At 45.5% G+C, this 16,924-nt stretch overlaps 1 protein-coding gene across 1 annotated transcript in view; it reads left to right on the top strand.

The window, feature by feature from the left end:
* The window catches only part of rab3gap1 (RAB3 GTPase activating protein subunit 1), a 149,563-nt gene that overhangs the window by 91,476 nt on the left and 41,163 nt on the right, over positions 1–16,924 (top strand). Inside the window, exons 14-16 of the mRNA XM_059966259.1 lie at positions 6,493–6,591; positions 7,870–8,042; positions 14,286–14,340. Of these exons, the coding sequence (XP_059822242.1) occupies positions 6,493–6,591; positions 7,870–8,042; positions 14,286–14,340 (327 nt within the window). The remainder of the gene's footprint in view (positions 1–6,492; positions 6,592–7,869; positions 8,043–14,285; positions 14,341–16,924) is intronic.

Below are 16,924 nucleotides of genomic sequence, written 5' to 3'. Positions count from 1 at the left end.
ACACAGGCAACTGGGGCTGCCTCCTCTTTCAGACTTCCATCACTAGTCCCAACTTCAACTTCTATTCACCCTGATCATCCAAGCTACTCTCTTGGAAGCTCTCATTCAGAAGAAACTTAACGTTGTGGGTTAAAACATACTCATCTGCTAGTCTAGCAGACTCCTGCAAAGTGGTAGCATTCTTTTCATCTAGGTACGTCTTTATCTCATCAGGGACACAACTTTTAAATTCTTCAATCAAAATCAACTCTTTCAAATTGTTAAAATCTTCATTTACCCCTTCTGAGGTACACCAACGATTGAAGTACACAAACTTCTCATAGGCAAATTCCACATACATTTGGTTCCCAGATTTCCTCAAATTTCTAAACCTTTGCCTGTAAGCTTCCGGAACCAACTCATAAGCACTGCCTGTTTCACTGTATCATAATCTGCTGCTTCTTTAAGAGATAGAGCCAAATAAACTTGTTGGGCTTTACCCTTAAATACACTTTGAAACAACACAGGCCAGTTGTCTTTCGGCCAGTTTCGATTCTGAGCCACTTTTTCAAAATGCAAGATGTATTTATCAACTTCTGTTTCCTCAAACAGAGGTACCAACTTAACTTCTTGACTGGCACTAAACACACCGCCAGGGTCTAACACTAGACCTCCTTGCTGCAATTTCTCTATCTTTTCCAGCTCGAACTGCCTCTGTCTTTCTACTTCGGCCCTCTGCTTGCCTGCCTCCTCAGCCTCGAGCTGATGCTGTCTTTGCTTCTCCTCAGCATCGATCCTTAATCTTTCCATCTGATACTGGTGCTCAATCCCGCTAGGTTTACTTTCAGGAAACAACTCCAACTCCTCTACTTTAAACATATCCTCAGATACATAATACTCGGCTATTGTCTTTTGTATCTGTGACCTCCTCATTGTCAATTTCACCTTAGTAAGTTTCAACTTTTTAGCAATACTCAACAACTCAAACCTTCTGGCGTCCTCTGATACCTCAGAGGATGGCGTTTCCAGAAATTTATCAACATCCATTGCTGCTGATTTTCCCTTACACAAGTAAACCAAAAGGGATTTCCCCAATCAAATCGGTATTTGAGCAATCAGTAAGCCCCCAAATATGTTCATATCCTGGACAAGCCCCCAATTAATGTTACATGCATGCAACCCTGTAAAAGTATCAGCAGCAATAGAGTACACCTGGAGTCTGGTGTTGATGTTAAAACCACTATTCATTTTAGTAACTACTTAATATAGTAACTTAAACCAGGTAAGTCAACAGTTAGCAGTGTTATATGTGTGTGTGTGTGTGTGTGTGTATATATATAAAAAATGTAATTCCTAAACTCATTCAAGTTCAGGTGGCAAGGTTTAAAGTCTTCCGATGGTAATGTAACAAAGTTCAATTCAATGCACGGAGTTGTTATTGTTGGTATGAGAGATATTTGTAATTGAAAGGTGAAATCTACGATAGGAGAAAAACAAGTAAACAGATGCCATTGGTCTTCCGCCGTCAGATCCAAATCCACACAAAGTAGCACCAACTTTAGCTTATCACAAAGGGGACCATCTTCAAAGGAAAACTACCACCCAGGCAAGGGTAGACACACTGGTAGATTCCACAAGGTTACCCCAGTCACACAATGTGATAGCCACTTATCCAGTTCCACAACATATGAGGTAACTCCCAACAGTGATTTGCCACAGGGGTGCCTTCTTCAGTGAACTACCACTCCCAGACAAGGGTTAACACACATGGTATTCACAAAGGTTTTCCCTCTCCAGAGAACCCATTCCTGTGGATTAACTACATGACAACCACACTTTCGTATTTGAATGGAATCAGACTCACCCTTATGGGCTACTTGGAGAGAGTCCAAATAGTGATCTCTTTGTCTCTAGGTTTCTTCTGTTTCAAACCTTTCTCTCCCCTCTTCTCTGTAACTGCCTCCAGTTGTAGCAAATGTGAGAGTCATTTATCAATACTCTGGATCGATCTTAACTCACCCCTTTGGGTTACTGAAAGTTTAAACCAGCAACCCCACTCGCTGGTGTCTTTCCATGATTGAAACCATCTCAACTCTGACCATGTGTCTCTGTCTGTGAGAGAATTATCTGACCTTGATTAATATAAACATGCTGCGAACTGTTGTAAACACCCATTGTCCGTCAAATAACTCCACCTCTCTTCCACCATGGCAACCCAGCAAATCTAGTCAGTAGAAATCCAACAGAGCAAAAGTCAGTCTCAATTATCTTGGCATTTTAAAGTGACAGTCCACAGGGGAAAAAAAATGAACCCTATGGGTATATAACAGTAGGTATATTTAAGGCGGAAAATAATTGTTTCCTGATCGGTCAGGGCATCAAAGGATATGGTAAGAAGGCAGGTGTATAGGGTTGAGTGGGATCTGGGATCAGCTATGATGGAATGGCAGAGCAGAATTGATGGGCTTAATGGCCTAATTCTGTTCCTATGTCTTGTGCTGCCTGGTTCTGCAGACTTTCTGTTCTTTGTGATTAGACATATTAGACAGACAGACATACTTTATTGATCTCGAGGGAAATTGGGTTTCATGACAGCCACACCAAGAATAGTGAAGAAATATAGCAATATAAAACCATAAATAATTAAATAATAAGTTAATCATGCCAAGTGGAAATAAGTCCAGGACCAGTCTATTGGCTCAGGGTGTCTGACACTCAGAGGGAGGAGTTGTAAAGTTTGATGGCCACAGGTAGGAATGACTTCCTATGCCTCTCAGTGTTAGGCCTTCTGAATCTGCATAGGGTCTTTGACATACGGCTTGAGAGGAGAATTCCAGAGCTCTATTTAAACAACTAAATACCAGAAGTTTTTAGAAGCATGTGATCTAGTGAATTTTCAGTCTCCAGGTTCTTTTAGAATTCCAAGTTTGATGGAGAAGTATTGCTTCTCGATCTTATTTTAAAGTTTAAAAGAAGGAACGGATACAGAGCATATGAACTAAAGAGAAGAACTGAGATGAACACAGAGACTGGCACTTATATACTTGAGAAAAGGCAAATTCCTGAGATTTTACAAGGGCCAATTAAAAGATGCACGGTCACAGCAAATGTTATGTGCTAATTCTTAGCCAATGAAAACTAAAAAAGGTGATACACCGTTATGAAACCGCTATACTACTAGTCTGCCAATAGGTGGAGACAGTCACCACATTGTGAAAAACAGGAATTTAAAAAATATACAAACAAGAGAAAAACTACAGATGCTGTAAATCCAAGCAACATATTCAAAATGCTGGAGGAGCTCAGCAGACCAGGCAGCATCTATGGAAAAAAGTACTGTTGATGTTTCAGGCCGAAACCCTTCGACAGGACTGGAGAAAAAAAGCTGAGGAGTAGATTTAAAAGGTGGTGGGGTGGGGGAGAGAGAGAAAAACCAGGCGATAGGTGAAACCTGGAGGGTGAGGGATAGAAGCAAAGAGCTAGGAATTTGATTGGTGAAACAGACAGAAGGCCATGGAAGAAAGAAAAAAGGGTGGTGGGGTTGGAGCACCAGAGGGAGGTGATGGGTGGGCAAGGAGATAACATGAGAGAGGGAAAAGGGAATGGGATATGGTGAAGGGAGGCGTGAGAGGCACTACCAAAAGTTTGAGAAATTGATGTTCATGCCAGGAAACTGGAGGCTACCCAAATGGAATATAAGGTGTTGTTTCTCCTGCCTAATGGTGGCCTTATCACAATAGTGGAAGAGGCCATGGATAGACATATTGGAATGGGAAGTGGAATTAAAATGGGTGGTCATTTGAAGATCCCGCTTTTTCTGGCGAATGGAGCATAGGTTCTTGGGGAAACGGTCTCCCAATCTACAAAAAGGGTAACGAGTACCCACGGCTTCTCCTTTTGTTTGAAGGCAGTGGGAAGAGCCAAAAGAGAAATTATTGAGAGTGTGGACAAGCTCTGCTAGGCAGAGAGTGGTGGTGGAGAGGAACTAGTTAGGTCTGGTGTCCAGAAAGAAACAGAGAGCTTTGAGGCCTTCCCACCCTTCAAGCAAAAGGGGTAGCCATGGGCACTCACATGGGCCCCAGCTGTGCCTACCTGTTTGTCAGCTACGTGGAACAGCCTACAGTGACCGTCCTGCATTTTTCCTACGCTACATCAACGACTGCATTGATGCTTCCTGTTCCTGTGCTGAACTCATTTCATGCCTCCAACTTCCACCTTGCTGTAAAATTCAACTGGTCCATTTCCGACACCTCCCTTTTCTTTCTCGATCTCATCTCTGGAGAGAGTTTATCCACCGATGTCTATTACAAACCCATCACAGCTACCTGGACTATACCCCGTCCCACCACGCTACTTGTAAAATCACCGTCCCCTTCTCTCAATTCCTCTGTCTCCGCTGCATCTGCTCTCGGGATGAGTCTTTTCATTCTAGAGTGAAGGAGATGTCTTCCTTTTTCAAAGAAAGGGACTTCCTTTCCTCCACCATCAATGCAGCCCTCAACTGCATCTCTTCCATTTCACACACCTCTGCTCGCACCCCATCCTCCTGCCACCCTAACAGGGATAGGGTTCCTTGCCCTCACCTACCACCCCAACAGCCTCTGCATCTAGCTCATAATTCTCCAAAGTTTCCGCCACCACCGGGATCCTACCAAGAAGCATGTCTCCGCCCCCACCACCCCCCACGCACACTTCCCCACTTTATGCTTTCCACAGGGATTGCTCCCTGCACGACTCCCTTGTCCATTCATCCCTCCCCATTAACCTCCTCCCTCACTACCATTCAGAGTCCTAAACAGTCCTTTCAGGTGAGGTGACACTTCACTTGTGAGTCATATTGTGATCAGTGCTCCCAGTGTGGCCTTCTGTCTATCAGTGAGACCCAATGTAGACTGGGAGACTGCTTTGCCAAGCATCTATGCTCCATCCACCAGAAAAAGTGTGATCTCCCAGTAGCCACCCATTTTATTTCCAATTCCTATTCCCATTCCAATATGTCCATCCGTGGCCTCCTCCACTGTCATGATGAGGCCACACTTAGGTTGGAGGAACAACATCTTGTATTCCGTTTCCGTTTGGGTAGCTTCCAGCCTGATGGCATGAACATCGATTTCTCAAACTTACGGGAATACCTCCCACCCACCCACCCACTTCACTATTTCCCATCCCCTTTTCCCTCCCTCACCTTGCCTCCTTGCTCATCCTTTACCTCCCTCTGGTGCTCCTCCCCCTCCCCCCTTTTTCTTTCTTCCATGGCCTTCTGTCTCTATCACCAACTAACTTCCCAGCTACACACACAAAATGCTGGTGGAACACAGCAGGCCAGGCAGCATCTATAAGGAGAAGCACTGTCAACGTTTCGGCCTGAGACCCTTCGTCAGGACTAACTGAAAGGAAAGATACTAAGAGATTTGAAAGTAGTGGGGAGAGGGGGAAATGCAAAATGATAGGAGAAGACTGGAGGGGGTGGGATGAAGCTGAGAGCTGGAAAGGTGATTGGCGAAAGTGATACAGAGCTGGAGAAGGGAAAAGATCATGGGATGGGAGGCCTCGGGAGAAAGAAAGGGGGAGGGGAAGCACCAGAGGGAGATGGAGAACAGGCAGAGTGATGGGCAGAGAGAGAGAAAAAAAACAACTAAATGTTGTCAGGGATGGGGTAAGAAGGGGAGGAGGGACATTAACAGAAGTCGATGTTTATGCCATCAAGTTGGAGGCTACCCAGCCGGTGTATAAGGTGTTGTTCCTCCAACCTGAGTGTGGCTTCATCTTGACAGTAGAGGAGGCCATGGATAGACATATCAGAATGGGAATGGGACGTGGAATTAAAATGTGTGGCCACTGGGAGATCCTGCTTTCTCTGGTGGACCGAGCATAGGTATTCAGCGAACCGGTCTCCCAGTCTTTGTCGGGTCTCACCAATCTATAAAAGGCCACACCGGGAGCACCGGATGCAGTATACCACACCAGCTGACTCACAGGAACAAGTGCTACACCTGCCCTTACACTTCCTCCCTCACCTCCATTCAGGGCCCCAGACAGTCCTTCCAGGTGAAGTGACATATATATAGAATGCTGTTTGGCCTGCTGAGTTCTTTCAGCATTTTGTGTGTGTTGCATTAAAAAAAATACCCATTGTGTGTTTGTAAATCTATGATTTTAGAATTCCTAAAGATTTTTTAATCAACTAGTACTTTTGCATAAAAAATGCAACTAATTCCGATAGATGGGCATACTTTTTCAAAAAGGTGGTTAAGTAATTTGAATGTTTTCAGATATTGCAAGAAGATTTGATCTTGATACTGTTTCCTTGTTATGGTGATAAATATAAAATGTTAACAGCAATGGAAATTAATCAAAAATATAATCAAAAATTAAATAAGCACCCCAACTCCAATCTGAAGAGTATTTAATGGATTTTTTTTTTAAATTCTCTTTCCCAGTATTGATGTTACTAGTATTTTCTGCTATTAGTAATAATGAAATATGTACTAGTTTTACATTTTGTATATTTAGTTTCTGTTTCCAGATGCTGCTGAGAAGGCTGCCGATTCATGTAGTGCTAATCAGAGCAGCTCAAAAGGAAGTAGTATTGTTATGGCTGAAGAAGAGTGTGTAAGTTCTAAAACATTATTATCCAATTCAACCCTTGAAAGTATTTAACTATTTTGCATGTTAGGCTCAGATGCAATAAGCTGATCATAATGCCTTCAGACTATTGACTTAAATTGCCCACAACTCCAATTAGAATGCTCCTGTAACATATATTGTGCATTCCCATTTTTCAATAACCTCATGAACTAAGTTTGACAGAACTTGCAAACACTTTTTACTGTGATTTTACTTCTCTCTACTAAGGTCATTGATCTCTGTAATTCCATAAGATAAATCCTGTTGTAAGCAATGTTGTAAGCATTAGAATGTGTTGATACTGGAGGAGGTTCAAAGGAGGTTCCCGAAAATGATTTCAGGAATGAACGGCTTGTCATATGAAGAACATTTGATGGCTCTGGGCCTATTTTCATTAGAATTCAGAAGAATGAGGATTGATCTGATGGAAACCTATCAAAGTGGGAAATGCATAAGAGAGGGCGTGGAGAGGATCTTTCCTTTGTTGAGAGAGTCTGAGACCATATAACCATATAACAATTACAGCACAGAAACAGGCCATCTTGGCCCTTCTAGTCTGTGCCAAATGCTTATTCTCACCTAATCCCACTGACCCGCACTCAGCCCATAATCCTCCATTCCTTTCCCGTCCATATACCTATCCAATTTTGCTTTAAATGACAATACCGATCCTGCCTCTACCACTTCAACTGGAAACTCATTCCAGACTGCTACCACTCTCTGAGTAAAGTCTCAACCCATATCCTCTTATTTGAATCTCCCCTACTCTCAATGGAAAAAGCCTATCCACGTCAACTCTATCCATCCTCCTCATAATTTTAAATACCTCTATCAAGTCCCTCCTCAACCTTCTACGCTCCAAAGAATAAAGACCTAATGTTCAATCTTTCCCTGTAACTTGGGTGCTGAAACCCAGGTAACATTCTAGTAAATCTTCTGAGGACACAGCATCAGAATAGAAGGCTGTCCATGTAGAAGGAGATGAGGAGTAATTACTTTAGCCAGAGAATGGTGTATCTGTGGAATACATTGCCACAGGGAGCTGTGGAGGCCAAGTCGTTATATGTATTTAAGACATAGGTTGATATATTCTTGATTGGTTAGGGTATGAAGGATTTGGTGGAAGGCAGGAGATAGGGACTGAGGAAAAATAGTTCAGCCATGATGGGCCAAATGGCCTAATTCTGCTCCTATATCTTGTGTTCTTGTATATCAAATTAGAATACCTGTATATTTTATTATCCTTTATATTTTCTCTTACAGAGCCTTTATAGTCAATTTAAATCTGCTCCTACAGACAGTCTGACATACAAGTTGGCTTTGTGTCTCTGTATGGTTAACTTTTACCATGGCGGCCTAAGGGGTGTGGCCCATTTATGGCAAGAATTTGTGTTGGAAATGCGATACAGATTGGAAAATAATTATCTTGTGCCAGGGTAAGACATTGATTTTAATCCCTTTGTCTCGCCTTTATTCAGCGTCAGATTGAATATGTTGATAATCCAGATTGCACTTCACATTGAATGCAAACAGTGTTGAGCCATTTGCACTCTACAACTGACTGAACAGATTTGAGTTTGAGTTTCATACTTGACGAGTGGAATTACAATTCAAATGGTTCTACTAAATAGGGCCTGAAATTTGAGGTGTGCCAGCCTATAGACTATTTAAAAATAGATTTAAATGATAAATTTATTCAATGCATGTTTTGAAAATTTGTGTATATTTTACTTATATATATATATATTTTTTTAAAAAGTGCATAAACAAAAATGATTTATGTTAAAAGATAGTGATGTAATCCCATCACAAAGCAACAGCAAAATAAATACTGTTTATTATGGTTGGAGGCAGTGAGTGGGAATGAAAGGATCCTTTTCTGGTTGGTTGCCAATGACTAGTGGTGTTCCACAGGGGCCAGTGTTAGGACTGCTTTTTATGTTGTGCATCAATGGTTTAGATCAGTGATTCTCAACCATTTTTGGCCATGGCCCCCTTAGGAGCTCTTCTTAGACTCCAAGACCCCCTTTCAAGTGACTTGGGAAACTCACATATAGTTAGTCACCAAATTACCGTGAAAATTTACAATTTCAGTTAAGATTTAGCAAATGACACAGTGTAGTGATGTACTACATACAGAGCTAGAAACAACGACAGTCAGTCGGTAAGTCGTTTTGAGACTAGTTTATTCAAACTTCGTGGCACTGGCTTTTAATCCCCGGGCGGAAATAACTTCAGAGGTGCATTACCAAAGACTCTCCCTGTGCGTGGGCTATTTGTGAGCCAGTTCGCCTGCACAGAAAGTGGGTCGCCACATAACCCCCCCTCCCCCCCAGAACCGGCAATAGACCCCCCCCCCCCCCCAATGTCCACAATCTGGATCAGCCTCTGTTTGGGAGGTCTGCCTCTGTGCCACGGTGCCTGAACCTCGACCAGCTGCACCAAGTCCACATGGGCTGGTTTGAGTCGGCCCACCATGAAAACCTCCTCTTTACCCCCAATGTCCAGAACGTACGTGGACCTATTGTTGTTGATCTCCTTGAAAGGCCCCTCGTACGGCCGCTATAGTGGTGCCGGGTGTGCGCCCCTTCGTACAAACACAAACTTACAATTCTGCAGGTCTTTGGGTACGTAGGTCAGGGTCTGTCTGTGCTGTGAAGTCGGTATGGGGGCCAGGTTGCCGAGCCTTTTGCGTAGCCTGTCCAGCACTGCTGCGGGTTCTTCCTCTTGCCCCCTTGGGACTGATATGAACTCTCCTGGAATGACAAGGGGTACGCCGTACACCAACTCGGCCAACGAGGTGCGCAGAATCTCTTTGGGCACTGTGCGAATTCCAAGCAGGACCCAGGGAAGCTCGTCCACCCAGTAAGGTCCATGAGAGCCGACTTCCAAGTGACGGTGGAAGCGTTCCACTAGTCTGTTCGACTGTGGGTGGTAGGCAGTTGTGCGGTGTAGCTGCGTTCCTAACAGGCTGGCCACAGCTGACCACAGGCTGGAGCTGAACTGGGCGCCACTGTCAGAGGTAATGTCAGCCGGTGCCCCAAAGCATGCTACCCAGGTTGCAATCAGCGCTCGGGCGCAGGAATCGGCAGATGTGTCAATGAGTGGGACCGCCTCTGGCCATCTCTTGAACCGGTCTGCCATAGTTAGGAGGTACCGCACTCCGTGTGACACTGGTGGGGGCCCCACGATATCCACATGAATGTGGTCGAACCTCCGGCGGATGGGTTCGAACTGCTGCGGCGGGGCTTTAGTGTGATGCTGCACCTTGGCTGTTTGGCACTGCGTGCACGTTCTGGCCCTTTCGCTGACCTGTTTGCAAAGTCTGTGCCACGCGAACTTGCTGGGGACCAGCTGGACGGTTGTCCTGATAGATGGGTGTGCCAAACTGTGTATGGAGTTGAAAACTCGCCACTGCCAGGACGATGGGGCGAGGTTGGCCAGTAGCCACGTCACACAGGAGGGTCCTCTCACCTGGGCCTACGAGGAAATCTTGCAGCTGCAAACCCGAGACTGCGGTCCTGTAGCTGGGCATCTTGTCGTCTGCCTGCTGCGCCTCCACCAGTGCTGCATAGTCCACCCTCAGGGACAGGGCCTGGACAGCTGGTCTGGAGAGTGCGTTGTCCTTTCCCGAGACATGCGGGATGTCTGTCGTGTATTCGGAGATGTAGGATAGATGTCGCTACTGGCGAGCCGAACAGGGATCGGACACCTTCGTGAACACGAAGGTCAGCGGTTTGTGGTCCATGAACGCGGTGAACGGCCTGCCTTCCAAGAAGTACCTGAAATGCCAGATTGCCAGATACAGTGCCAACAGCTCCTGGTCGAAGGCACTATACTTGAGTTCGGGTGGTCATAGGTGCTTGCTGAAGAATGCCAGGGGTTGCCAGCGCCCCTTGATGAGTTGCTCCAGCACCCCACCGACTGCTGTGTCGGATGCGTCCACTGAGGGCGGTTGGAACGTCCGTTCTGGGGTGCACTAGCATCGCAGCATCTGCCAAGGCTTCCTTGGCTTTAACAACGGCGGCTGCGACCTCATCATCCCAAGTAATGTCCTTGCCTTTACCCGACATCAGGGTGTACAAAGGGCGCATGATACGGGCTGCTGAGGGGAGGAAACGGTGGTAGAAGTTCACCATACCAACGAACTCCTGCAGGCCTTTGACCGTGTTGGGCCAGGCAAAGTGGCAGATCGTGTCTACCTTGGCAGGCAGAGATGTTGCCCCATTTTTGGTAATCCTGTGGGCCAGGAAGTCAATGGTGTCGAGACCAAACTGGCATTTGGCTGGGTTGATTGTGAGGCTGAAATCACTCAGGCGGGAGTAGAGCTGGCAGAGGTGGGACAGATGCTCCTGACGACTACTGCTGGCTATGAGGATGTCGTCCAAGTAGATGAATGCAAAGTCCAGGTTGCGTCCTACCGCATCCATTAGTTGCTGGAACATCTGTACGGCATTCGGAGGAATTCGAACAGGCTGAACGGGGTGATGAGTACTGCTTTGGGGATGTCTTCAGGGTATACCGGGATTTGATGGTATCCCCGGATGAGGTCTACTTTAGAAAAGATTCTTGCCCCGTGCAGGTTTGCTGCAAAGTCCTGTATATGCGGCATGGGGTAGCGGTCTGGAGTTGTAGCCTCATTCAGTCTGCGGTAGTCGCTGCATAGTCTCCAACCCCTGGCTGCTTTGGGCACCATGTGCAGGGGGGAGGTCCATGGGCTGTCGGACCTCCATACGATCCCCAATTCCTCCATCCTCTTGAACTCCTCCTTCGCCAGGTGGAGCTTTTCCGGGGGGAGCCTTCATGCGCAGGCGTGGAGGGGTGGTCCCTGGGTCAGGATGTGGTGCAGTACTCCGTGTCTGGTCATGAATGCCGTGAACTGCGGTGCCAGAATCGATGAAAAGTCTGCCAGGATTCTGGTGAATTCTTTGTCCGACAGCATGATGGAGTCCAGGTGTGGGGCCGGCAACTTGGCTTCACCCAGGGAGAATGTCTGGAAAGTCTCAGCATGTACCAGTCTTTTCCCTTGCAAGTCGACCAGCAGGCTGTAAGCTTGCAAGAAGTCCGCCCCCAGGAGTGGTTGGGCCACAGTGGCCAGTATGAAGTCCCATGTGAACCGGCTAGTGCTGAACTGTAGCTGCACTGTGCGGGTGCCGTACGTCTATATCATGATACCGTTTGCGGCCCTCGGGATGGGTCCTCGCTTCCTGTTGCAGTTGTCATACCCAGTTGGGGGTAAGACACTGATTTCCACTCTGGTGTCGACCAAGGAGCGGCATCCCAACTGTTTGTCCCAGACGTACAAGAGGCTTCCCTGGTGGCCAGCCGCCATAGCCATTAGCAGCAGCTGGCCCTGGCCATTGCAGGGCGGGCGACAACGGCGGGCTTCTGTGCCCCACTGCTGGTGGTAGAAACACCACTGTTCACTGGCCTCCTCACTCCTGCCTCTGGGTTGTGTGTGCCCCCTTGCGGGGCCTGGTCTGGTCTGCTCTTGAGCGCGTGGCTTGGTAATCTGACCGACGGACACCACACTCTCCCACTTGGCTTTCCACAGAACGTCTGCCTGGGCCGCCACCTTCCGGGAGTCACTGAAATTTGCGTTGGCCAGCAGCAGATGTATGTCGTAGGGCAGTTGCTCTAGGAACACTTGCTCAAACATGAGGCAGGGCTTGTGTCCGTCAGCCAGGGCCAGCATTTCGTTCATTAATGCTGACGGCAGCCTGTCTCCCAAACCGTCCAGGTGCAGCAAGCAGGCACCTCGCTTATGCCGTGAGCGGCCAAAGGTCCCAATGACCAGCGCCTTGAATGCTTCATATTTGCCTTCTTCCGGGGGCGACTGTATGAAATCCGCGATCTGGGTGGCTGTCTCCTGGTCAAGGGAGCTCACCACGTAATAGTAACGCGTGGAATCAGAAGATATCTGCCGAATCTGGAACTGGGCTTCTGCTTGGCTAAACCACAGGCGTGGTCACAGCGTCCAGAAAGTCGGCAGTTTTTGCGAAACTGCATGAACAGATAAAGAGTCAGTCATCTTAGGTCCAAATCCAGTTTGGACCGTCGGGGTCATCAATGTAGCAATGTACTACATACAGAGCTAGAAACAATGACACGCAGTCAATAAGTCGTTTCGAGACTAGAGAAGTGACGTCAGAGGTGCATTACCAAAGACTCTCCCCGCGTGCAGGCTATTTGTAAGCTGGTTCGCTTGCGCAGAATGTGGGTCGCCACAATAGTATAAATGCACAATAAAACAATATTTCAATTCTCCTTGTTATATGCGTTTGCTAAAAACTACCAAAAATGAAAAAAAAAAATTGAAAAATGATTTTGCTATTTTTTTTCTAGCTTAATTGACAATATTGGCTGGGAAATGGCTTAGGAAGGCTGCCTAAACGTGTTTGACTTGGGAGTCAGCGCGTGAAATACAGATACATTACTGACAAAGAATTCTGTAACCTGGAGCCAGGGATTTTTTTTCAGTGACTTCATATGCAGTAATAAACACTTTTCACAAATTATGTTAACACATAATATATCCAAACACACATACTTTAAAGTTAATAGGCTAAAAAAAAGGCCTAGCAAGACACGCGGATCTTTGGAGAATGAAGTATGGTGATAGTGGATACAAGAAGCCTTGATTGAATATGTTGACCCGGTGCAGTCTGATTCGTGACTGACTGAAGTGAGGCTGTGTGGGTGGAACTTAAGCAATGAATTTACCAGCTGTGCTGAATTCAAACAGTGTGTTGGAAAGAAATTATAAATAGGAGGAAATTATTGACATCAATGAAGGCTGCTGCTTGGGTATTTCATCGGTTCAGTTACCAGGGCCCCATAAGCCCTTAGGGATCCTCTTCTCACAGTTTCCCCTTCAAATGTGCCAGTGCCCCCAAGGGGGGCATATGGCCCCCATTGAGAATGACTGATTTAGATGATGGAATGGATGACTTTGTTGCTAAGTTTGCAGATGATACGAAGATTGGTGGAGGGGCAGGTCATGTTGAGGAAGCAGGAAGGCTGCAGAAAGACAGATTCGGAGAACAGGCAAGAAAGTGGCAAATGAAATGAGATGTTGGAAAATGCATGGTCATGCACTTTGGTAGTAGAACTAAATGTGCAGATTATTTTCTAAACGGGGAGAAAATCCAAATATCTGAGATGCAGAGAGACTTGGGAGTCCTTGTGTAGAACACCCTGAAGGTTAACTTGTAGGTTGAGTCGTTGGTGAGGAAGGCAAATGCCATGTTAGCATTCATTTCAAGAGGTCTAAAATACAAGAGCAAGGATGCTGAGGCTTTATAAGGCACTGGTGAGACCTCACCTTGAGTATTGTGAACAGTTTTGGTCCTTATCTAAGAAAAGGAGAGGTTTCAGAAGGAGGTTCACAAGAATGAATCCAGGAATGAGAGGGTAGGAGAATGAGTGGTGTTTTCATTTAAACCTTTCAAATGTTGAAAGACCTGGACAGAGTAGAGGGCAGGTCATTGTGTGTATTTAAGCTGGAGATTGTTAGGTTTTTGATTGGCCACAGCATCAAATGTCATGGGGGAGAAGGCCAGGGAGTGGGGCTGAGAAGGGGATCAGCCATAATTGAATGGTGGAGCAGACTCAGGGGCCAAATGGCCTAATTCTGCTCCTGTATCTTATGGTCTTATCGTCCTAATTCTGTTTTTCAGATTATCCACTGGACCTCCAGATTTAAAATGCTGCTTATTACATCAAAAATTGCAGGTAAAATTGAGAATGTCACCATTGATGTTCATTGCTAAGTTGCTATTGTAATTATATGTGCTGCGTCTGACTGTCGATACTGTTTTTTTCACCTTGGCCCCAGATGAATGCTGTTTCATTTGACTGTATTCATGTGTATAGCTGAGTGATAATTAAACATGAACTTTAAACTAACTATATAATTCTCATATTTACTAGCAATTATCCAATGCAAATAAAAGAAAATGTTATTAAATTTTGTTTTGTCTTTTGGATGAATTGCATCCTTGCAATGAAAACATAAATTAATTGTAGGAGAACTCAACCGAGATACCATTGTTTCTTTTAACTTGAAAATATAATCTTTCATAAGTTATAATTAAGAAAAACATTTTTTTTAATATTTTTTCAATGTCATTAGTTTTAAAAGTACATTTTTTTAGAAAATGAACACCTGACCTATGGACACTGGTACATATAAACAACTGTTTGAGAGACTGGCTACATTAATTTGCCCATTGCTACAGGCATCTTCTGGGTGGGAACAGGGTATTTCCACTTGCCTTCCGTCCCTACCATTCCCAGTTGGGGGCTGGGTCAAGCCAAGCCAAGCAGAGCTGGGAGCATCGAGAAGAATTACTCGCCCACTCACTGAGTCAGTGAGACTGGCTGGCAATCACGTCTCCCATTTCAGCTCTTAATGTGATCTTTCCTATTCTCCTGACTCTCTCCCTCTCTCCATCCCATAGGGTGATGATGGTTCCTTTCAGTCAGTCAGTAGGATTTGATATGTGCCTCCTGGAGTGGCTGTACAGGCCGATCCTTGACAGGCACTGCTTACCACATACCTGGCAGGTGAGGCCTGAAGGGGCAGGAGGGGCAGAAGCTCTGTTGTGGTGCTTCCTGTGCCTTCCCTCTGTTGCCTCTATGAGCTTTTTCTCAGCAGCATCCACACCTTTTCTGATGGCGTTCCTCCACTATGAGCAATCTTGAGCCAGATCCTTCCATGTTGATGGGGCAATGTCAGCTTTCTTGAGGCTCCTGTACAAGAACATCCTTGTACCATAGTCACTGGCCTCTTCGTTTTGGGGTACCACTGGACAGTTGGCCATATAAGATGTTTTTGGGCAGCTGAAATGGCTAACACGAGGAGGCTTAGTTTGAAGGTGCTTGGAAGTAAGTACAAGGGGGATGTCAGAGGTATGCTTTTCACAGAGAGCCATGGGTGCGTGGAATGCAGTGCCAGTGAAGGTAGAAGAAGCAGATATAATAGGGTCTTTTATGAGACTCTTAGGTACATGGAGCTTAGTAAAATAGAGGGCTATATGTTAAGGAAATTCTAGGCAGTTTCTTGAGTAGGTTACTTGGTCGGCACAACATTGTGGGCTGAAAAACCAGTAATGTGCTGTAGATTTCAATGGTCTATGTTCATTTTTCACTTATGTAAAATATGGGTTTCAAATAGTTCTTAGGATCCAATCTCTCTTGCAACCCAAGGACTGCCTCTGTGATACTGTACTTTTTGCCGAAGTCAGTTTTAAATTTAAGATTTGTAGCAAATTCCAATTATTTATCTGAGCAGAACATTTCATTTGCAAGTTGTTTAACAGCCATCTTATCTAACTGTTGCAATTGAATGTGAATAATTGGAATTGTATCAACTTCCAACTGAATGTGAGTAATTGGAACTGTATCAACTGTTCCAATTGAATGTGAATGATTGAAACTGTATCATATTCTGCCTGAGATTTTAGGTTGCTATGGAAATAAAATACCAGATATAGAAACATAGAAAACCTACTGCACAATACAGGCCCTTTGGCCCACAAAAGCTGTGCCGAACATGTCCTTACCTTAGAAATTACCTAGGGTTACCCATAGCCCTGTATTTTTCTGAGCTCCATGTACCTGTCCAGGAGTCTGATAAAAGAGCCTAACGTATTTGCCTCCACCATCGTCGCCGGCAGCCCATTCCACGCACAGACCGCTCCCTGCGTAAAGAAAACTTATCCCTGACATCTCCTCTGTACCTACTTCTGAGCATCTTAAAACAGTGCCCTCTCACGCTAGCCATTCCAGCCCTGCGAAAAAGCCTCTGACTATCCACACAATCTTATTCACCTCTATCAGGTCTCCTCTCATCCTCCATCACTCCAAGGAAAAAAGGCCGAGTTCACTCAACCTGTTCTCATAAGGCATGCTCCCCAATCCTCGTAAGTCTCCTCTGCACCCTTCCTATAGTGAGGCGACCAGAACCTGAGCACAGTACTCCAAGTGGGGTCTGACCAGGGTCCTATATAGCTGCAACATTACTTCTCAGATCCTAAGTTCAATCCCATGGTTGATGAAGGCCAGTGCACCATATGCCTCCTTAACCATAGAGTCAACCTGCATAGCAGTTTTGAGTGTCCTATGAACTCGGACCCCAAGATCCCTCTGATCCTTCACACTGCCAAGAGTCTTAGCATTAATACTATATTCTGCAATCATATTTGACCTACCAAAATGAACCACTTCACACTTATCTGGTTTGAACTCTACCTACCACTTCTCAGCCCAGCTTTACATTCTATCAATGTCCCACTGTAACCTGTGACAGCCACAG

Source organism: Hypanus sabinus, chromosome 4, assembly GCF_030144855.1.
Source record: "Hypanus sabinus isolate sHypSab1 chromosome 4, sHypSab1.hap1, whole genome shotgun sequence".
In the NCBI taxonomy this organism is placed as follows: domain Eukaryota; kingdom Metazoa; phylum Chordata; class Chondrichthyes; order Myliobatiformes; family Dasyatidae; genus Hypanus; species Hypanus sabinus.
Note: the sequence above shows the minus strand (reverse complement) of the source record. Positions and strands in the feature narration are given on the sequence as shown.